This window comes from Lepeophtheirus salmonis, chromosome 5 (genome assembly GCF_016086655.4).
Source record: "Lepeophtheirus salmonis chromosome 5, UVic_Lsal_1.4, whole genome shotgun sequence".
NCBI classification, from domain to species: Eukaryota; Metazoa; Arthropoda; class Copepoda; order Siphonostomatoida; family Caligidae; genus Lepeophtheirus; species Lepeophtheirus salmonis.
This window is the reverse complement of record NC_052135.2, coordinates 6,742,066-6,766,336: the sequence shown is the minus strand read 5'-3', so window position 1 is coordinate 6,766,336 and position 24,271 is coordinate 6,742,066. Positions and strand designations below refer to the sequence as shown.

The following is a 24,271-nucleotide window of genomic DNA, read 5'->3' as shown; positions in this document are numbered from 1 at the left end:
AGACGTCTATGAAAGAAAGAAAAAAAGGGAAGATGAGATAAGGTCTTAAAATATTACTAGCATGATTATTTTAATTCTTTCTTTCTTTTTATGAAAAGAGATTTTTTTCTCTTCTTCTTATTACGTCATCACTTATGTATTCATACTTCACCCTAAGCATTTTTTTGTCAGCTGTCGACTCTCTCGTCTCAGCCTTAATATATCATGGCTATTTCATAATATTTTATTCTTTTTCAAAAATTAAATGAAGTAATAAGTTATACTAAGAGATGGGATTTCTGTAAGAGCGCAAGGAAAAGGCGGAACCGCGTGACATGGTACGCCTGAATAAGGACCATTGTTAATATCAATTGCCTTATATATGATTTTGGCGGGGAATAATAAATTATGTCTATAAAGAGGAGAGAGAGCCTTCGACGTTTAAAATATTGTAATTATATTTAAATTCATATATATTTATTTTATTATGTATTTTTAAATCAATTTACAAAGAAGATAGTCGAGAATTCTTCTTTTAGAGGGAGATGTTAACACACACACGACTTATTAAATTATGTTTTTTTTTTTAAATTGCACACGGATCCACCACCGTTTTTTCTTTTCTAATCGCTATATAAATAGTTGTTGTTTTTTTACATACATCTCCTCTTTAAGTCAAACACATTACTTCGTTTATTTATGAAGAAGAAAAAGTTACGAAATAACCATGACGTATCAAGTGAGACGAGGGAATCGACAGCTGACAATAACATTCATTGAGTATTTTTATGTTAACAAGGTAACGCCGTGTGAGATAAGGGCTTAAATTTTTTGCTGTATGATGATTTTAATTCTTTTATTTTTATGAAAAGGGTTTTTTTTCCTTTTCTTTTTATTACGTCATTACTTATTTATTCATTTACTGTACTCCCTGGTCATCGCCCACACTCAAATGCCTAAATAGTAATAGAATTACTATTTATACTGCCTTGTATAAATAATACAAAAAATGATTCAGTGAAAATTCTCTAATACCCATTGTTAGTTTTCTACTACTTCCCCATACCTTTGTAAGATTGAAAGTGGTATTATGTTGGTAATGGTAGTTATAATATAATATAATCATGCGGGTGTGCCCTGTTGAAGTCATTTTTTGAAAAGCTTCGTTATATTAAATTTCAAATGAAATTCATTTCCTCCCACATTGTGACCCCGTCCCCATGGATTGAGAACTTTTCATGCTTAGAATATGCTTTGTCCAAGCAAATTTTGCAAGTTGGGGATAAAAAATGAGATGATGAATTGAGAGAAGACTTATAATTAGTGATGGAAATCGTGTGCATTTTGAGTTTGTTAATAAAAAAGAAACCAACAATGAACATAGACACTCTGATAATTTGAAGAATGTTTTAGAGGATAATATAATAAGACGCTTCATAATATAAGTTACAATCAGCTGTAACAAGGGAGGAGGGGTGAAGGAAATAAACAAAGATTTGGCGAGAATTAATCTGATGTCGACCCACAATTATTCTCTGAGTCCAACTAAGACTTACAATTATAACTACAACAAATTCTCCGGGTTACTGTCTGTCTTTTATGAGCACAAGCGAATTTTCAATTAGGTTTTGAATTTAATTGGATTCAGTAGGAAAAAAAGTTCATGTCTCAGGAGTTAAATAATAATGACAAATGCTATGGAAAAGAAAATTCGTTTTTCAGATTACCAATTATTAAAAAAACGGGGCTAGCTAAAAAATACACACGATTTACATAACTACTTATGATAATGTGAAAATTGAATATTTCATGGTTACTCGATGTACTAGTTCTGTTATTTTTGATTTCTTAAAAGAAAAGTGACTCATTTACGAGTATTATAAGTATTCTGTGGCACAATATACAGTTCCAATGCCCACGGTTATATGGAATATACATTAATTGTAATTATATATTAATAAAGGAAAGCAAGTTTCTCTGTATGTTAGAATGAAAAACAGTTATTTTTGATCTGAGTCATATTAAGGAAATTTCGCAGGTGTTTTGCACGTCGCATCGAGAAAGTATTCAGGGCCCACTGTGGATATTGATTCCTGATGTATACCATATACATATTTTTGATCTAACACGGTATTGCCTTGCTAACACAAAAATAAACTATCATATAATTTCTGGCCTTTTTCCGTTTCTTTTTGGAGGAAAGGTTTTGCTAACAAAGTGCTAAGAAATAACAATTTTTTTAATATTAATGAAATTTTGATGGGATTTTGCATGTAGCATCGAGCGTGTGTAGCTAAGGCTCAGCCAGTTAGCGCTCTAGAGACTAAATTACTCTCTGACTTATCAGGCATAAGGTCATTTGAAGTGTTTTTTTTATTATTGTACTTTAATTCTTAAGGAGAAAACATCTATGTTTTGAGTAACTGCTCATGAAAAACGGCAAATAACACTGAGGATTTTTGGGTAGTTATCTTCAATATTTTTTAGGCAACTTTGTTTGTTCAACGACCCCTAATAACCCAGACAATCGCGGTTACTACCGCTAGTACATGCTGTATGCGTAGTTTTAATAGATAAAAATGAAATGGTTACATCATTTAAGGGTAAGTAATTACAATGTGACGGATGTTGTAATTAAATAAAGCATATTAAAACGTAGAAATTGTAACTTGTACAGACATAGCAACTTGTACATAACATATACATACTATTACTGCTGCTACTCTTTGGAATAAAGGTGTCGTTCTCAGTGTAGAAGGGAATAGTTATTCATGTAATACATATAAACATACAAATAATAACATAATATGCTTGATACAGCAACTACAAAGCGTGTCAATCCGCTTTGTTTTCATGAGCAATTGAACTTTTTATTATTTATACATGATGTATCATTATATATTATATAAATAATTAATGGATCACCTTTATTTTCAGGTTCGAGACGATTGGACGGTCTACGAGCAATGGACGTCATGGGCATACTTCAAGAGCAACTTGCAATTCTTTCAGGAGGGAGGGACAGGAGAGGGGGGTGCAATTGTAACATTTCCTGCTACTCCAAAAAGAGAAAAAGCAAAACCAGAGGATTTGCGACTCCTCCTCCAATATCTCCTAGGAATTCCATGGTAGGAACACAGTTGATAAATATTCATCATTTACATACAAGAGCTTTTAAGACAGTGTGCAAGATAAAATCGTGGACTTGTTGATAAGGAACAAATAGGGTAAACTTTTGCAAGAACGAAAAGGAGATCAACATTGAGAATTTGTCACAGACTTCTTTATTGATTTATCTTTCCATTTTTCAAAATTGTTTCCTTTGGCTGATACCGTAGCATCCAAACTAGGCCTAAAGGCGCTACACTCCTTCTTGATGAAGGCCTTGGATATGACCGCCCACCTCTGCTCGCCAGAAGCCTTGAAATTATACAAATTTCTGAGAGAGGTAGCACAAGTCTCTCTTCTAAACTACGTCCTAAATTGCATATTCAATGGGGTACACTCTGGGGAAGAGGGTACCAAATTGACTCAATATACTTTAACCAAGTCAATAATGTCTGGCCTCTCTTGATCCTGTCGGCTTTAGTTGCTGTTGAAGGCAGTTATCGATGCCATTATACATAAAAGGCCTTTTCTAAATCCTTCACATACCTTCTCAGAGTCAAATCTCTGAGATTGAGAGCCTTGGCATGCTGCCTCATCGACTTGACCATATTTCTGGTTATCACAGATTTCTCCATGATCCCTATATGTATGGCGTCTACCGCTGCCAGGGGATCTCTCAAGGCTCTGACCTGAAACCATCTTGGTTTTAATGTTGTAAGCAAGACTTTGGGAGCATCCTACGACTTTCATAATCTTCTCGACACTCACTTGAGCAAGGAGGAATCAGACACCTGAAGGTTTTTCTCCTCCATGCTGTTTTTCTTGGAATAATCCCTACTTTTAATAACGCGCCCTAGTATTTTGAAATATTCACACTCAAGTAATTTAGATTTAAAGTCAAGTCCACGATTTTACCTCTCACACTGTGCATGGATACAACATAAATATATCCATGAAGTATTTACTTATGAATAGTTATACCGTTGTTAATATAATACGCTACGTTAGTTATAAAAGAAATCATTTTTCTCACAGTATCTTTTGTATATGCGTAATTGTAGAACACGACCGTATCCTAAAATAGTCTTTTTTTTTCTTCGTCTTCTTCATTTTACAACATGAAGCACTTTTTACACTTTATTTCTTTTCTTTTTGTCTTTTGTACCGTATAATATTGTTTAAAGATAACTTAACATTATTAACATTGATACGATGTATGTCCATAGAAGCCCTATTCTAAAAGGAATGTGTAGTAGTATACTGTATACTTACCTTTGTATATTACTTTTTTCTTCATATGCAATAGTTTTTTTACGACCAGTTTAATATACGAAGATATATATGTCAGAGATGCCAATCAAAATTGTATAATATCCCATAATTCAACACTTAAATCGCAAGAAAATAGTTTACAGCCCGGGGAGGCAACGTTAGCTCCTTTTTGGGGGTTTTAAAAAAAAACCAAAAAATAAATAAATCATATATCATATACATATATATAAAATAAGCCTATTTATACAAGTATTACGGTGTTGATAATTTTTGGGGCTCACGCCAATCATGAAAACTAGAAATACCTCTTGTTTTTAGAATTCCAATACAATTTTACACTCACCTAAAATCAGATATATTTTATAGTCTTATTCACCTTCAATAGCATCTGTTGATAATTAAATAAAACTATTTTCTTTATGCATTTTAAGTCTATCTTTGTATCGTTGATGGATATTCCCCTGTTCAAGTTTCGTTATTAAGAGGCTGCCAGTTCGAATGTGCTTCACCATTCTTTCGAATGTATCGTGTTGCCGCAGTTAAAATCAGACGAAAGGAGAACAAGTTAAAAACTAATCAATAAACTATAGATAAACAAAAGTTAAAGATATAATTAATATAATCAAATGAAAGTAATCAATTATTGTTGCATGTATAAAATCCCAAGGTTTCGACATTTTGATTCGAATCAAATAAACCCCAAGGAGTTGCATCTCTGATGTATGTAGATTAGATAGTCCTGTTTCAGGGATATTGTTTCCTCTTCTCTGCGTATAGTCCTTTTCTACTGGGGACAATCACAAAATCTGACTTGAGAGCCAAAGTTTGAGGCCTCATAAGCCATTTTATTATTTTTTTAAAATTCATTTTGGGTTCGAGATTCCCCAGGCACTCGTAGTTTTGGTATTTTTTCTTAAGACTCGGATTCCTCTAAATTTAGTACGACTCCTTCCATATGTTTTGTTTTATTCATAAAAGTTTATTAAAGCCAACATCCACCTGGTGCTGAATCTGCGTTTTAATTTGCGCAGATCTGTTTTTTGGAAACTAAAATGTAGTTGCATGTGTAGTGTTTACTGTGATCTTCTGAAATCAATTCTTTTTCTTATTAGCAAAATGGGATATGGGAATACTTTTTTGTTGTTTTTTCTTATATAGTATTGGTAGCTTGAAGCAAAAAGGTTTTTAAAAAAAAAATCAATTTTATCTTTTTTTTATTTTTTTTATAGTTAAATTAAATGTTTCAAAAGATTTCAATGAAATTCTACTTGTAGTTTTTGATTTAGAGCCAATTATTTATGGGGCAATCTTAAAAAGCAACATTACATATATCTATTCAAGTGTGTGACTTGCAAGATTCACGACTTGGACTTAGAATTAAGTTAGAATCTCACTTTGATCTTGAATTTCAAGCTTGATTCTAACTCGCACTCAAATTTCAGCGAGTTCATATTCTTTAATTAGGCCTCGTGTACTGTCTCAAATGAGTCCAAAATTATAGTTTTTACATTTTTTAGTATTCGGTTTAAAATGTTGTGCAACTTTTTCGTAATTATTAAGACCCCTAAGATGTGCTCAATGATTAGCAGATTCTCTGTTTTATTTTAAGATAACATAAAAAAAATGAATGCTATTTAAAATTATAGTTGTTGAAGAAAAAAAAGAGTAACATTATTCTTGATAAAACAGGGAAACCGGAAATCATTGACTATATCTTAAATCCCCCTAAGTTATTTGGTATATTTTGTCAAATTAAAATGGGTAGGCCTCAAACTACGTCAAAAAGTTATATATTTTTTTTAATTTTCCCAGTAGAAATGGTATATGTTCAGAGGGAAAAAAATAATTAACTCAAAAACTGCCTAATATACATAGTTTAAAAATATATTCTTCATTGGGTATTAAAAGTGATTAAATGTCAAATATTATTGTGCTCTCTGTCCTGCACACATATAGATATATGTATCCATTTGACAGAGTTTTTAAAAAAAAGGATGCACGTAAGAAACGCGGAATCTACAAATTTTCCAAACTTTTTCCCCATTTTTTGTAACATGTGACAATTTTAAGCTTTTTATGGGATAAAAAAATGTCTATCAAAACTATTTTTTGCAAAATAACTATAAAAGTCTTCCTAATATCTAAATTAACTAAGGATAAAATATATCTTTCTTTAATAATTGGATCGAGATGTGCTTCCTAATGATGACCTTGTAGGAAATTGTAATTTTGCCTTGGTAATTTTCAGTCCATTTAACAACTTTCCGGAATAAGCCGTAATTTAAATTAGAAAAAAGTTGAAAATTAACCCGCTCTAATGCCCTGTACTTGTGATAATAGGATAATGCACTAATTGAATGTTCCATGGATGATCCATTTATTATTAGTGTAATTTTTGACTATTTTACTACAAATTACTGACATATAACCAGGGCTCTTTAAAAAACAGCCGGGCTTGTGGGGGGTAGTCTATATCTTGCCCATTCCGCTAAGGTTATCGTAGCTCAAACATCACATATACACAGTCAATTTTGGGTTCAAATCATGAGTATTACATTGTGTCAACGTATCATAAGTCAAACAGACACTGAAAACAAATATTACAGGTGATGTGAAGGTAAAACATATTTGAAACAAATTTCATCTTATTTCACTTCCTGTGTAGTTAGAAAATGTTTTTTTATTAAAACGTACATTTCTAAGTGCGGAACACAATTTCAATTCTAGAACCAACCAAACCATTTAATATATTCTATAAAGCACTGTCTACTTCATTCTGATTGGACAAAACGGTATTGTATACTGGTTTCCCTTCGAATCTAGGTCAATCAAATATATCAGTATATATATGTAGTTTATATTTTGTAGTATTCTAGGCTAGTAAATTTTTCACAAGACTAGAAAGAAAAAAAAATTACTAGGCTTGTTGGCCTGAGACTAATTTTAATGACCGTCGAGTGGGTGTTTTGAAAAGTTTCTGACCTCAGCGTAAATATGGGAGCACTCGTAAATAAAAGTTAGTCACATCTATTTGACATCTGTTGAAAGATACTCACTAAAGTTTCAGCCATTTTGGACGTGTAATTACTTTGTAAAAATCGTTTGAATTAGTCGATGTGAGGGTTTTTGTGAATATTGATAAAATTGAGTATTCTTATTCTTCTTCTTTTTTGAAAGTGTAACCTTTAAATAGATTCAAACAATAGACAACAGACATATAAAGGCTGGTTGTGTTAAGATTTGACGTGTCTAAGTCAATCCAACTCGGAGTAATTAAGCCAAAAACAAAAAGTGTCTCGTGAACAATTATTTTGCAGAGTAAAACGCCAATTATTATTTGGATGGGTTATAGACAGAGGGAAGTGTGCTGAGTTACAAGGAGACTATGTTTTTGGGGTGGAAATAAAAATGCCTGGTATCTCTTTATTACTTGGGAAACTTTTCAGACAACCCTCGTAAATACATAATAAACATGTAATTTTAATTGATGTAAATAAAATGATGTCTTCAATATATAATTGTGTATGAGAATGATCAATGCTGTAATCAAATCATGCATCTAAAGGCGAAAAAATTGGCAATTGGACCATTTGCTTATACAAACTGCAGTTTGTAGTTTGTACGTAGCATACATTTAAATTCAAACCGTCTTTCTTCTTACACTTGGAAATGTGGTTAGAAAGTAAAATAATTGAAATATCTTGTTTTGAAAGGTTAATTGAATGGAATCTCTGTATGTTGTGTTAATGAAAAGAAATGATAATAAATATTTGTGGTTAAAAATTCATTTATATATTTGACGATTACTGTTCCTACACACATACTACAGCAGCAGCAGAGACTATTACACTTGAAAATACCATATAAATGGAATTATATTGACCATATGTACAGGGTGTTTGAAAATTTTGTGACCACCTATATGACTATGATTTAAGAGGGTTTTGTAAAGTTCCCATCATTTTGTTTCCATTTATATCGGCTGGTGCTGGATTTCTTAGCTAACGAAAAAGTGATGTAACATTCTTACATAATAAAAATGAATGCAAAAAAGTTAGAGATTGCCACATTGGTCCACGCCGGATATAGCAACTCATAATTAAGAGACTAAAGGTTAACCTCTATACTGTGTATAAAGTCAGAAAGTTTGTGCAGGATAGATAAAGCCTCAGGGATCGCCCTAGAAATTGTAGACCAATAAAACTGACCTAAATGGCTGCCAAACATGCATTTGTGGTCAATCTAACCATAAACTTGTAAGAGTCTACGAGGAAAATGAATGTGATCAAGTAGACAGTCTTTAAAGCTGTCAAATGTGATACAGGGAGATCTCTGAGGTATATCGAAAAGACTCTTAAGTAACTCAAAATTAAATGGATATCCGTATTGAACGCTTCAAGAGGATAATTAATGAGCTCAGACAGAATGGGGATCTTTGGGATTGTCTTTTTCAGTGATAAGAAGTCATTCAGTGTGGATCGTGTCATCAACAAACAAAAAAACAGGGTTCTTTGCTTTATAAATACCTCTAGAAGTCTTTGGTCAGTCTCCTTGACTTAACTTCTAGCCTCAGTTATGATAATTAGCATCATAGTCTCAACAGGTCACAAAATGTCACCAATTTGATTTCCAACAGTATACTGGCTAACAGCAGCTGACTGCTTGAAGAGCCAAGTCTTGCCATAGATCCACAAGACCTTTAAGAAGTCGTGAGTATTCCAACGAGATAAATATCCTTTTGGCCACCCCAGTCCCTTAGTTAGAATCCTTTGGACTTTTGAATGTGTTGGCATATTGATTCCGAAGTTTGTAGAGTCTGCCACAGGAACATTACCAACCTCAAAGTCTGTGTGGAGTCCCATTGGAGAAGGATGTCCACGACTTAATTTTCTGTATGTACTGCCTTCCGACCTTGTCTGAAGGCTGTAATTGAAGGTGGCGGGAATCAATTTCACAAATAGTAATCTTTATAATGTGTATTTTAAAAATTCTCCTGTAGAACCTCATTCTGATTTGTTGCGTATGGTGATTGGTAGCAGAATTAAAGTGGTCAAAGACTTTTCGAACACTCGGTATGTTATAAAACGACTTGAGGCATTGAATTACACCTCTTTGGAATAGTCAGGAAAATGCCTTTTAATAATAATCATCTCCGATTACCAGATTTGATACTATAGCTTTGAACATCCATATAACTTGTGGAAATTTATATTTCAATTTCATGAAGGAAGGCTTTTGACCTGTCATTATTCATGCATACTCTAATATATTGACCTTGATAAAATATTTATGCACGTAGATATTATCATCATCCTCCATTAAATACATACGTTCATATTTCATACAGAAGAACTGTATTAGCAGAAAACTTCCATGATCTTGTTAGTTTTCTCATTCATTTTTCCCTTTCTTCTTTGAGAGGGGAATTGATGAATGATGATTATGTTGTACTCCGCGACAAATTACTTACTCCTTCTAATTGACTACTTGTTTATTGTATATCATAGATACGAATGCTGCTCAGAATCCAATATTTCGTATTCGTAAGGATATATGGTTTTCTGTTAGCGGGACGTACGCCAAAGATGATAAGTTATCAATTTGAATTTAATAACGTATAAAAGAGGGATACCTTGAGCAATTAAAGTACGGGCCAAAGGTAAATACTCCTTCTAAAACCTTCACGAGTTGTTAACTCATTTTTGTACATAAAATTACATCTCTAGCATTAATAAAAGACTGATATCAAAATGTTATTAATAAACATTTTACTTGTTAAATGGAGTAATAATTTAAAAAGCTATCAATAGTGTTGTTTTGGTCCTTATTTAGGGATAAAGACTGCAGTCCCGTCCAGTTCAGTCCTAAAACTTTTAAAGCTCGGTCCTTGATAGCGTCCTAAACTTTCTTTTTTAAATGAGTTCTAGTACTGACAGTCCGAAGGACCGGTCCAAAGAAATGAAAGGACTATTCCTAAGACTGAGCCTGACCGAATAAATAAGCGCTGTTACAATATTAGCTATTAACATCTTTGTTTTTATCAGTAGTTGCCTGCAAGAGGTTTTCATCTGGCCCTTCAAACTTAATCTTTAACCGTACAAAGTTCGAACAGAAATAAACAAGTGTTAATTTACTTTGAATTTGTTGAAAAGGCTCTAAAATGAAAAGATATAAATTCTCTATAAAATATTTTTTAATTGCTTGCTTTCTATATACCAACGACTTAATGATAAACTTAAAGAATTTTAATTTGTATTATATATAATAATGTGGCCCTCCAAGATGTTGCGTATTGACGAGGGTGCCGAGGTTCCAGTTATTTATAAGGAGGAGGGATCCAGGATGACCGAGAGAAATGAGGAGAAGGAAAGGCATGGAGAAATAAGACGAGGCTTATTTATAGGAACATCTATATTCTTATTAACACAAAAACCTACTCTGGTATATACATAGAGTATAAAACTATTTATACTAATAAAAAGTAAAAGCAGTACTTTACAAATGTAAATACATACAATAAAAGAGAATCAGAGGGAAGGATCCAAAAATACATCACACAAGGTATTCTATGTACATAGACAAATTTGGTTTTTAAATTCGAAAAGTTGCTTATATTTTCATATTCATATTAGAATATTTTACATTTTTTATTGTTTGTAACTTTTGAGAGATTTGTATGGAAGATTGGTGAAGGATACTTCTCCAAACGGCATTGTGACAATGGAGAGAGATAAATTAACTATAAATTAATGTATTATGTTAATAAAATACCTTACAATGAAGTTCTAGATCAAAGATACAAATACTTTCATAATCCTAAAAAAAAAAGTAGGCCCTTTGAATAGAAATTATATCTGATTCTGGCTAAAACCATACTCTTGACATTTGAAACCTTCACCAACGAAATTGGACGAAGGTTATGTTTTTGCTTCTCTCTGTTGGTCACCAGGATTACGGATCGATTTTGATCTAACTTGGTACGAAGATTATATATGGTCACAGAAAGAGGCCATTAAATTTTGAAATGTCAAGGTAGAACTAAAGGTTAAAAATACATCATCGATTAAGAGTACCTAATGTTGGGATTATCATAACACATGGGCTCAAAAGCTCCGGCATGACAAAGAAAACACGTGGTGTTTTTATTTTTTTCGTTAAAAAAGGGGTTCATTAAATTATTATTATTTTCGGTTTATAGCGTGGAGTCCCCACGACACTTTTCAAGACACAACGTAGTTGAAAATATATTTTCCCCATCAAGCAGGAGTGTAAATTTAAAGTACAAAATTATTTTTTGATCCATTGTTTTGGAAATAACAAAAGTGTCGTCAGATTTATCACAATAACTCACAAACATATGGACATATTGTCATGAAATTTTGAGAGCTCTCTTTTGAAAGTGAGTACTAACTGAAAATAAGAGGAAGTCCGGGCCTTTTTAGCCCATGTGTTACATATATACATATTATATTGATTTTTTAGATTCATAAACTCAGTATATAGGTTTTTAGGTCGAGATTATGCATATATTTTCTGTTCTTAATGATCAAAGGAGCATATGATTACTCTTCCATAGGTACATTTAATTATTTCTTTAACTACATACAAAATATGGGTCCGTCTGTCAGGATAAATTAATGTCAATAATGTAATAGGAAAAAAATGTGTATAATGGTCATACATAACATATACCATTCTCAAGAAAGATTGGTCATTTAATAATGAATGTGGGTGTGTGAGGCAGATAGTATAAATAAAAATTGAAATAGCTCTATGTAAATTGTACTTATACATATACATGTATATATATATTTGAAGGAAAGAATGAGAAATCATCCCATATATTATGATTTCTTAGGATGTTGTATATAGTTAAAAAATATAACTTAGTAACTTGTATTATACAAGTTTTATTATTAGAATTGATGATTGACTCTATGTACATAGTGAATTGATAGGATTTACTGACTGATATTTTGATTTGAGTACATGTGGATGATGAATCTGAGCACACTTGTTCTCCTTTCATTGATGAACGAAAATTTAGCTAATGATTATTTAATTACCCATGTCACTCAAAATGATACATCCGTGGTTAAAAAAACATTAGTGTTGAGAGTCGGTTCGAGATTGAATTTTTTCGCATAGTTCCCGTGTGAAGGGATTTTTTTCTAAACCCACATTTCGGTCTAGAAAATAGTGACACATAATTTTTTCCTAGTTACATGTAAAGATGGGATTTGTGTAAGAGAGCGAGGAAAAGGTAGAAGTGAGACATATGGTATTTGTGAATTGAGATCCTTGTTAATATCAGCTCTCTGTTATTTGATTGAGATAAATTGAATTATTGCTATAAATATATACTATATTTAAATTCGTATATACATGTATTTTATTATAAATTTACACGAAAGATTTGGCAAGAATTCTCCTTTTAGAGGTATATATAAACATATCCTTTCATAGATCGCTTCTTTAACTAATATGAATATATTTTATTAGAGTAGGAAGAGAAAGATCTCGAATTTTCGAGATATTCGGAAAATTAGCATTTTGAGATCAAGAAAGTAAACTGAAGCTCTTACTATGTGGAATATACTGTGAGTTTGTCTCTTATGAAGTATTCTGGGAGGGGAGGGGGACTCGGAGTCGATCAGTGAAATGAGGGATGAGGCCGGAGGATATCACATCTCATTAAGTAAAGCACTCCGACTACAGGATGAACGTAATAGGTATTATACTTCTATGTTATCAAATCCATTAACTCCTGAAACAGAAAATTACTGTAAAAATACCGTACAAAATACAATGATTGAGTAATCCTACGTGGAAACTTATTCGAGCAATTGTTATGGATTGATTCAAAATTCATTTCCTCCTACTTCAAATATATATTCTTCACTTTGTCATTTCACTGCACTTAGCGAATTTACTTTTATTATTAAAAGGTTGCCATAATTGAATTTCAACTATCCATCGTCGATGTCTCCAATTTTGGGATAGAAAGATGAAATATGAGGTGCCGCAAACATATTGTACCCTTCTTTCCCTCAAATTTATTTTCTGAAAAGGGGGACCTGCCCAAATAAATTAAAGTTAAAACGGTTTCAAACCAGTCTAGGATTTCCAAATAGAAACCCCAGGCTTTCATATAATGTATTAAGAAATGAAATATCTTTGTATGTATGTAGGGCAATCATTCCTGTTCTTGCTTATACATAAATAGCTGTATTTTATAATGTTGGTTATATTTGTAAATAATGTATTGATGAAATGCTAAAATATTCCTATGAAATATTGTTTTCTTTTTTAGTGATGATGTTAGAGATTTGTGTTTTACTGTCTTAATCGACATGAGAGGATCATCTACATGGTCGACCGTGAAGCCCATCCTCAAAGTTCTTCAAGAACATTTCTCCACGCAAATTCAAATTGCACACATTATTAAACCAGATAACTTCTGGCAAAAGCAGAGAACAAGTCTTGGAAGCCAAAAATATAAATTTGAGGTTGGTCCTGGTCAAAAATAACATAATTAAGGATTTATCGATGTTTTTTTGTTTTTTTCAGACAAATCTGAGTAGTTTGGATTCCCTTTATAAATATGTGGATCCATGTCAACTCACTACCGACATGGATGGAACTCTTCACTATGATCATCAAATGTGGATTGAGCTTAGAGTTACACTTGAGGATTTTCTATGGCAAAGCTCGGATATGTTGGATCGGTTGGATGATATACGAGAGGATTTAAACCATAATGATTTTGCTGATGATGTGAATGGCGCCAAAAAGGGAATGGATCAGCATAATGAAATTAAAAAGAAAATAATTAAAATACCAGTGGATACATTGGACAATATTGGCCAGCGATTATTTCATAGGTAGGTCTCTTGTTTTTATTTTTTTTAAATATCAATCTCTCTTTCCCTCGACAGATTGTCAAGCTGTGAAGGTGGTAGCAGCTATGACTCTGGATACTCAGGACGAGACAGTAGTGCGAGTAATATGGCTTGTAATCCAGATATGCAGGCGTGCATTCCTCAGATAATGCAACTCTTGGACCAAGTTCATTCTGGTCAACAACAGCTGTTGCAACTTTGGCAAATTAAAAAAGTCAAATTAGACCAATGTGTTCAACTTAGGCTATTTGAACAAGACTGTGAAAAGGTACAATTCATTTAATAAATGTACTGAACCCCCTCAAATCATTTACTAATAAACATAGAAAAACCAAATTTAAATATATATTTACTTTTAAATTCTAGATGTTTGATTGGATTCATCACAATCGAGAAGCATTTTTATCCAATTACGTTGAAATCGGTCACTCATACTCACTAGCCAAAAAAATTCAAAATGATCATGATCAGTTTACTATTGCAGCTAATGTAAGAACCATTCACATTTTTAACTACCAAGATAAGGATATTTGTATTAACATTTTTTTGTTTTCCTTCTTAAAGAATGTTTTTGTGGATGTCAGTGGGATTTTAACTGAGGCCTCAAAACTAATAGAAAACAATCACTATGCTTCCCAACATGTTCGAAATGTAGCTACACGCTTAGATAAAACTTGGAAAGAATTTGCAGAAGGTTTGGATGAGCGAACAACAGTGCTGACTCTCTCTGTTCTATTCCACCAAAAAGCTGAGCAGGTATTTGATATAATGTTATTATTTATTCGGCAATTTTTGTTTTTAAACTCAATTTTAATAGAGCGTTTTCACGTAACATTCCAATTTTTATGTCGTTCATTTAGTAGGGGGCTAAAACAACCATGTTAGAAAAAAAGGAAATCCCTTTTTCATCAATGTTGAGGAAAATTGGATGTCAAAACGGGATCAACAAATAAAATGACTTAAACCTTAGAGTATATAAAATTTATGACCCCACCCCGTATTGCCTAGTTTTATTAGATATCTGACACTAAAGTGCATTAAAAATACGTTTTTTCATCGTTATACAATCTAATTTACATAGTACAGATAAAAGTTATCAATTACAATTGAAAAAATAATATATTTCTTCCTCGCCCCTAATTGATCAAAAAATTGTACAAATTTATACATTTCAAAGCGATTTTTATACATATTACTTGGATTTAATTCAAATATCACTGTTTATCATTGGCGTCAAGTTGTCTTCAGTGCAGGTGTTGCGTCGTTTTTATATTAATAAAGCTATTTGATGGAGTTTTATAAAGATTTATTGGGTGTATTTTATATAGTAAAAATATCAACATTGATTTGTTCTTCAGTTGGAATGAAATTTATGTCGTCAGTGAAAATGCTCTATATATGATATTCAATGGCTGTTAAATCATTTTATACTTTATTTGCAGTATGTTGAAAATGTGTCTAAATGGAGCAAAGCCTCTGAGTTAGGAGCCGTGTCAACGGATATTCCAGTTTTAGAGGCGTCAATTCATCACCATCAAACATTATATGAAAATATGTGCCAGGCATATACTGAAGTCCATAGTACGAGTAAAAAATTGCTTTACCAGCTTGATCATTTAGTTCAAATTTGTAATGTAAAGGAAGATGTCCAAAGAAAGCATGTGAGTACTTCGAATGCATAGTCTATTTTATTGATTGGTTTCACCTGTTGGGAAAAATAAGCGTTTGAGTGGTCAAAAAGAACAAGAGTATTTTCGAATTTAAAGGGTCCCAACGTTATTTCTAGATGTTTGAATTTTTTATATCTTAACCCATGACTTATCAAAACATGAAAACATATTTTTATTCTATATTATGTCGTAATAATATATGTACAAATAATCTACCGGGTACGACGTTAAAATCTGAACAATCAATACTTTTCACTTGAACGATATATATATCACTAGCCACTAGATATACTAGTTAATTAATAAATTTAGATTATATCAAAAAATAGGAAAATCGTAGTAAATTAAGCAATCTATTTTATTAATATTGTTTCTATAGCGACTTTTAAAAAATCTCAATCCACAAAGCATATATATACCAAACTTTTCTCTGTTTAATATTTATCGTCGTAAATATTTTAGGTTTAATTTATACCTTACCAAAACCAATATTTCAACTAAACCATTGCGTGATGAGTGGTTTACAAACTACATTTAAAAAGGAAAGGTTTTCAAGACGATTTTTGATCAAATCTTTGATTAGTTTTTCGTATTAAATCTTCCTGACGAAAAAACATCAAGAATTGTGATTTCGAAAGTAATAATTCCTCGGTTTTACATTTGTTTAAAAGCAACAATGATTTGTATTTCATTTGGAAAATAGTATTTGCGTTTAGCAGGTCCAGTTAATTTTTATTTTAGATGCAGAAATTGCTCAAAATTGTTGATAAACTATAAATTATAATTTACACCTCAAAATAACTATTTAACTTACAGACAAAGTAAAAACCGAGGAGTTATTCATTTCCAAAGAAAACTTATAATAAGGCGGTTATTGAATTTTAAATTGCGTTTTTGGGGATTAGATGATCCCACATGAAATATGAAACTATATTTTTAAATTAAAATACAATTCTGCAGTGAATGCGTTTAGTTGAAAATTCTCCAAAACGAGATTTAGTATTTAAAAAAACCAAACTAAATACAGATTCGTAATTAACGCGTAGATTACTACTAGAACGAAATAAGAAACTTATGGGACTTTTTTGTTGACTAGATATATATTTAGTGACTATTTTGGATATTCACAATTATGATTAATTTCCTTTATTGGATTCAATGCAGTATAGTTATTTGAAGATCTAAGGACTTTCTTAATCTTCTGTTTTAAGAGTGATACAGTTCTTCATTGGCTGTCATATATAATTTAAGTATCTTTGGTAACAACCACAAAGGTTTACTCATCAAAATCAATGTCATTTCGCACATTGTGTTTGCACTAGAATTAGAAAGAGACACAAGATCAAAATAAAAATTTCAGGCATATTTGAAAAGTGCCGCGCTAATGTGTTTGTTAAAAATAGTGAATTAGACTTGTCTTTAGTATTGTAGTTACCGGGTGATCCATTGAAATCTGACAACTTACTGATTCAATTATCAATTAAGGTTGAGTGATTGAAATTAATTCATGTATCGATTTATGAAGCATAATTAATTAGTTACAAAAAAAAAAAAAAAAAAAAAGATATCTCTAGCTAGCGTACAAGTCGAGAAAATGATACTTGAACTTCATCGGTGGTTTTTAATTCTTGCACTCCAAGCTGTTCGGCGTCTCCAGGACTTCCGCATACGATTTCACTAAATCCAAAACGTTAGATCTATCCATAGAGCTATCAAAAAAGTGGGTGGAGAGCCACCTTTGACACCAGTAATAAAATAAACCCATCTCCTCCTTTGCAAGACTCTTTTGAACTCTTTTTTGACACTTTTGGCCCCCCTACAGCCCTGATGACACCCCTCTACACTACACCTTTTGGATGCATGGTTTGTGAAAGGCCTGCAGTGTCCGTCATCCAAATACTGAGGGCATCAAAACCTCTTTCAGCCATCATTGGGACGCTCTGGCAGAGGACTAATTCTATAGGGTGTACCAGGTGTTCAGCCGCCGCCTGTATCCATCCTTGCCGCTAAGAGCGGTTACATTAATGTTTGAGAGAACTTAGACACATCTATTTATAGTATTAATTTTATTGAAATTCTATTCTTAATTAATAAATTTATATCTTGTTGAAGTTTAAAATTCCAATTGTTGAGATTTTAATATACCACCCGGTATTTCAAAAAACCAAATTTTTAATTGTTCTCATATATGTATATTGCAAGTTGCCCTCAAATGCAACTAATAAAATGTTCACTTATTTACAGAGTGCAATGAACAAAGGCCCCTCTAATGTTGATCCAACAGCAGATTACTCCGAAGGAGCTAGTCATGTCCTGTCTGTGATTCATGAAATTCTAGGACATCATCGTTCATTAGAAGTCAAATGGCATGCTAAGAAAATCAAACTGCATCAGCGTCTAGCTTTAAGACTCTTTCAGGAAGATGTAAAGCAAGTTTTAGATTGGCTTCAAAACCATGGGGAAGTATTCCTAAGAAAAAATGTTGGAATTGGTAGAAGTATAGCAAAAGCACGTGCTTATCAGAAATCACACGAGACATTTGAAGGGGTTGTTCAGGTATGTTTAATCAGTTCATCACTAGCTCTATTCAATCTATTTTATATAAAATCTAGAATACTTATACAAATGCTGAAAAATTGTTGGCTGCTGCTTCAGAATTAGCTCAGACTGGAGAGTGTAATGCAGATGATATTTACTCAGTTGCTCACGAATTAGAATCTCATATTTCTGGGTTTGCTCAACGAGTAGAAGTTCGAAGGAGGATTCTTGAGCTGGCTGCTATGTTTTACGCGCATGTTGAAGAGGTAATGATGTTGTTTAATGATTTCATGAAATTATTTTATGTAATTGATAAATTTCAGTTAAATGGTTGGCTGTCAGATTTACGTCAAGAGCTTATGAGTGAAGATGTATCAGATTCTTTAGAAGAATCCGAACGTTTGATAGAACAATTTAGCAATCAAAGGGATTCTACTTTAGATGCAATTGCTAATACTATAACGGAAGGGAAAACTCTCATTGAAGAAGTCAAGTAAGTTTCTAAATATCACTAATTTCCCATTTAGTTATGTACCCATCTAACCAATTTGTGATTACATATATTATTTTATATGTAAGTTTTCGTATCTGTGTACATTCAATGTTCATTAAAGCTAATAAATATAAATCTGGATAGTAATTAATGCATGTTTTTTTTCATTTAATGTCAAATAGAATAAATGCTATGAATCGTGGAGACAAAGTCAATTCGAGTGGTGGAAATATTGTATCCGAGGTCGAGTCATCTTCGGTTGTAGCTGTAAATGCAGCTCTTGACAAACTTAATGTTCAGAAGGAAGAGCTAAATAATTTGTGGTCAACTCGAAAAATGAGGTTAGATCTCTGTCTACAATTAAGATTGTTTGAGAGAGATGCTCTTGAGGTAATAATTTTGTTTGCGCCTTAGTTATCTGTAGATTAAAAATCCATATTTTTTTATAGCTTCTTTCTCAGTATGAATTATGGGCTGATCAATTGAATAATGGAGATATACCAAGGGAGCTTAAAGAAACAGAAATTAAATTGAGGAATCTTACTGATCATGTCAATCATATTCAAACTGCTACATTTGAGGTTGCTCAAAGAGGCCAGGACTTACTACAAAGATTTGAAAGTTCTGGTCTCACAATAATGGCCGATGTTCAATATGATGGCCAAACCAAAGTTCAAATTCTCTTAGAATATATCCAGGAAAGAGAGATGGATATTGAAGATTTTAGTTCGATTCGAAGAGTAAAATTAGAACAAAGGATACAGCTTTGTCAATTTGAATGTGACGCTAATCAAGTTATTCGTTGGATTCAAAGTGCAGAAGGAATGTTAACTGCAGGGTTTTCTGTACCTGGATCATTGATTGATGCTGAGCAACTTAAAAAGGAACACGAACAATTTCAAACTGCCATTGAGGTGCTTGTTTTTAGATAATTTTGATGTAGGGTTATAAATATCTTCTTCTTTTTTTTCATTAAATTTCACAGAAAACTCATGCGTCTGCCGTTCATGTCCGACAAAGAGCTGAAACTCTTCTCAACAACAATCATTATGATCCTCAATCCGTCAAAGATATAGCTGATAGAGTTACTTCTCGTTGGCAACAATTAGTGACTCAAGCCGAAGAAAGGCATAAGTTGGTCACAGCCAGTCTTAATTTTTATAAAACTGCGGAACAGGTAATTATCTGTGATTAAGAACTTTCAATCTTTATATCCTTTTTTTGTTGCTATTTTTAGGTATGCTCTGTTTTGGACAGTTTAGAAAGGGAATATAAACGTGATGATGATTGGCTTTCAAGACATTCTACACCATCTAGTGAAAAAGATCGTGTAACATTTATACTCCAAGGCATTAACAAGCATCAAGAACAAAAAGAGGCTTTTCTGAAGGCCTGTACTTTGGCTCGAAGAACAGCAGAAACATTTATTAAATACTCAAATCGTAGCTTACAGTATTTTAGCCATAATCCAGAAGCAACATTTGCTGGGCCCGAAAGTAAAGTCAAAGGTATAGAGTTAGACACTATGATTGTGAAGTTGTTCATTATATTGATATTATTTGTTCTATTGTATAGCCATATTAGAAAAATTGTTGAGCCAAGAGAACCGTGTATTGGAATATTGGACTACGAAGAAAAAAAGGTTGGATCAACATCAACAGTTTTGTTTATTTGAACGATCTGCTAGACAGAGCTTAGAATGGATCAAGGAAGAAGGAGATATTTATTTAAATACACACACGAATGTGGGTACTACGAAGGAGGAAACTCAGTCTCTTTTACAGGAGCATAATTCTTTCAAAGAAAAAGCGAAAGAAACTCGTGAAAAAGTAAAGTTACTACTTCAATTAGCAGATACTCTAGTTGAAAAGGGGCATGCTCATGCCCCCACGATTAAAAACTGGGTCACGGAAGTTGATGAGACCTACAAGGATTTCTCGCGTCGTATGGACGAATATAGAGTAAAATTAGAGAAATCCCTTGGTGAATCAACTCTCTCAAAAAAAGACGGAGGCGGCTTATCCATAGATAGAAACTCTGATCCAAGCTTAGAGACCAAGTTTTTGAAGGATGACTTGAAACAAATGAAGGAACTAAATGAAGAAAAGAGAAAATCTGCTCGTAGGAAAGAGTAAGTTATATATTCCTTTTCATTATTATTCTTCTTCTTGAGTTACCTAGATAATGTAACTTTGCATTTAACTGCCTTTTTTCTAAGTCTGTTAGATACATACATACTTATATTTTTTTCGGATCATTTGAGTCATTTAAAATGATTAAATTACTACTCCCTTTTAAAACTAAACTGTGTTTTAAAAAATAAAGATTGAAGGAAAAACACTTCCTCGTGATAATACTGTGTGTAAAAAAAAAAGTATTGAGACCCACCTCTAAGTACTCATTAAAATACTCATAATTGTTCAGGATGATGCTGTACATAGAAAATTTTATTTTATAATATTCTTTAATATAACAATGTACATAGATTATGAATCTGGCCACCATCAGCCTCAATGATCGCCTCCAACCGCCTTCGGATCCCCATACACACATTGGAAACGTAGACCTTTTTCATGATCTTTTACTGCTGATTAACGGAGGTCTTCAGGGCATCAATATTCTACTTAAGAAGCCACCAAACGGAATAATCCAGTGGATTCAGATCTGGGCTCTGAGGAGGCCAAAATTTTCAGAAGTTCATGTTGCTACCCATCCACTCATGTACACTATTAGCATTCCTGTCCTGCTGAAATACGTACATGGTCTTGTTGGACTTCTTCATGGTCTTGGTGATCTATGGGACCACATTTTCCTACAAACACCCTCAATTAGTCGTCTACGGGTGATCGGTATCCAACATGAAACCAAATTGGAGGTATTTTTTCTCTAGTTGATACCACAGTCCCCAACATCATCACAGAGGCTGGATGTTTGTTCTCGGTGACTACCGTTATGCTTTTGGCAGCCTTGCCAAAGCATACCATCCGATTGTTTTGTTTGTTGTAGATGGCGCCAAAGGTATTTTCATTAGAGAAAAAAATTACCTGTTTGCTGTTGTACTTCAGATCATTGAAGAGTTCTTGACATCGCTAAAGAAGGAGTTATTTTTGACTTTGGGAGAGGAGTAGCATCTCAATTCCTTTAAGTGACCTTACTCCAGACTTTCAGATTGCCTTGCCCACAGTAGACCTATGCACCTTCTTCTTCCTGGCGTACTCTTGACATCTTCGTGGTTGGGTTGACCTTAAAGACCTCCATGATATCTTCAGGCTTCACTTTGGTGGGTCTTCCACTCTTGGGGGTGTCCTTAATGTTGTCCCTATCAGCCAAACAATTTTTGACCCGACATACTGACGCTTTGCTGACGTTTAAGGCCTTCAAGATGTCCGAGGTAGTCCTCCTGGCGTTGATTAAATTGCCGACGATGGCTCTTCTTGCCTCCATCGCGACATATACATAATTTTTGTTTACAACATATACATCAATAAAAGGCTTAAAATCTAAGCTATTCAAAAATAATCGGAACTTTAAGATTTAATCAACAACACCTATTCAAAGCTGTATTTTTTAAGGTCTCATTACTTTTTCTACATCCAGTATGTTTACAATTTTTTAATTCAATTTGCTCTATTGGTAAACTCAAAAAAGGATAAAGTGTAACTCAACTCAAATTTACAAAATCAAATACGATTTCATTACATTAAAATGTATAACAGAGGTGGTCAAATTATAGGGGCGTTCGCAGGATTATATCTTGGGGGGGGTTGATTTTTATTTTTAATAGAAGAAATCAGATTTTTTTTTTTTCTTTTTTTAAATAAATCATTTAATTAATTTGGGCGGGGGGTTGCTCTAATTATATATTAATGATTAATGATATTTTCGATTTAGGGGGATACAGCCCCCTTGCAAACGCCCTGAACTATGACCACCTTTATGAATAGAGGGTAGTGGAACTGTTAAAATCAAATTCAATTTAGCCCAACTTTTTGGATGGAAAATGATCTTTTAGCACTCTGGAAGAAAAAAATAATACTTTCCGGCCAAACGACCCCAGCCCCAAACTACTTTTTCACCCATGAATGTGTATTTTTAATCAATTTTCAGAGTAATAAGAAGAAACTAGATAATGTTGTGATCATTAGAGCATTTCTATGCCTAAAACAATAGTTATATAGCATTTTAAGTTTATAAAGTACCGTTTTAAGGTCATATAAAAAGTCAAAATCTTGTTAATTTTTATTTAAGCGTGTGTAGTAGGGTGTCCAATTTTTAGGGTGACATGTTAATTCGATCTTCCGTTTTATTTTATGAAAAAGTAATGTTTGTATAGGGTCAGTCTTCAAAGGGCGTTTTCTTACCTCTATAGCCTTTTGAAAATGACATTTTTTAACGACATTATTTATTTGTAAAGGGAATCAGAAGTTTGAATTTGTAAGTTATGCTGTTGAATTTCAAAAGCTTCGTTGAAGTCCCTTTTTTCAAGTGATACATAAGAGTTTTTTCATTTTGAAGAAAAACAAATTGTAGCCCAAAGAAATACTTCGGATACACAAACGAAATTATTTATTTTTATTTTTGAGTGCTTAAAAGTTTATTTTGCATCCAAAGAGTAGGGACAAGTTGTTGTTTTTTTAATACAAAATGAGCGAATAAAGAGCGTTAAAAAAATTACTCCTAAATTCTCAAAATTAAGCAATTTGTATTAAAAGAGAAATACAGTTTTTTAAGGATAATTTAAAGTAATTAGTGTTGTTTTTATTTTTCATAACTTATTCATAAATTTTGCTATATTACAAATCAAGATTTTAAAAATATTTTCTTCCGTTAATTTTTGCCTTCGATCAGTATTGGTAGTTCTATGTTTATTACTTTAAAAAACATTGAATGGTTACTATGAGGAAAGCGCAGTAATTTTCACTTCTTTATGATCCAGAATGTGTCGAAAGAAGAGGCGTTTGGCTATTGTGAGGCAAACCACTGAGATTATTCGTTAAGGCACTCAAAGGTTGGGGCATAATTAACATACTGCTACCTCTTCTTTAGACACATCCTGGATCCTAACTAATTGTAAATCACTTCTTTTTCTTCATATTATGCTTGTTCGTAATTATAATCCATGTTAATTGATAGCGGAGACTGTTGAAGTGATTAGCACTTCTTCCATTCGAATCGCTGTCGTGTTTGTTTATTTTTCTTAATATATATATATATACACCTATTTTATCATTGGTTCAAACACTTTATATAGTAAGATTTTGATAGTAAAACCATCATTATTCCATCATAAAAAACCGTTTACCGTTTTT

General features: G+C 32.6%; 1 protein-coding gene across 5 annotated transcripts in view; it reads left to right on the top strand.

The window, feature by feature from the left end:
• trio (trio Rho guanine nucleotide exchange factor) overlaps window positions 1–24,271 on the top strand; it is a 75,181-nt gene that overhangs the window by 25,923 nt on the left and 24,987 nt on the right. For all 5 annotated transcript variants that reach the window (XR_011779952.1, XM_040711494.2, XM_040711493.2 and 2 more), the window contains exons 2-16: window positions 2,917–3,107; window positions 13,673–13,868; window positions 13,930–14,243; window positions 14,298–14,529; window positions 14,628–14,750; window positions 14,826–15,017; window positions 15,704–15,922; window positions 18,176–18,487; window positions 18,544–18,735; window positions 18,793–18,962; window positions 19,145–19,352; window positions 19,412–19,876; window positions 19,948–20,139; window positions 20,200–20,470; window positions 20,538–21,093. Coding sequence is in view for 4 of the 5 variants with exons in the window: in XM_040711494.2 (XP_040567428.1) it covers window positions 2,917–3,107; window positions 13,673–13,868; window positions 13,930–14,243; window positions 14,298–14,529; window positions 14,628–14,750; window positions 14,826–15,017; window positions 15,704–15,922; window positions 18,176–18,487; window positions 18,544–18,735; window positions 18,793–18,962; window positions 19,145–19,352; window positions 19,412–19,876; window positions 19,948–20,139; window positions 20,200–20,470; window positions 20,538–21,093 (3,833 nt within the window). In the remaining variant the exon portion in view is untranslated. The remainder of the gene's footprint in view (window positions 1–2,916; window positions 3,108–13,672; window positions 13,869–13,929; window positions 14,244–14,297; window positions 14,530–14,627; window positions 14,751–14,825; window positions 15,018–15,703; window positions 15,923–18,175; window positions 18,488–18,543; window positions 18,736–18,792; window positions 18,963–19,144; window positions 19,353–19,411; window positions 19,877–19,947; window positions 20,140–20,199; window positions 20,471–20,537; window positions 21,094–24,271) is intronic.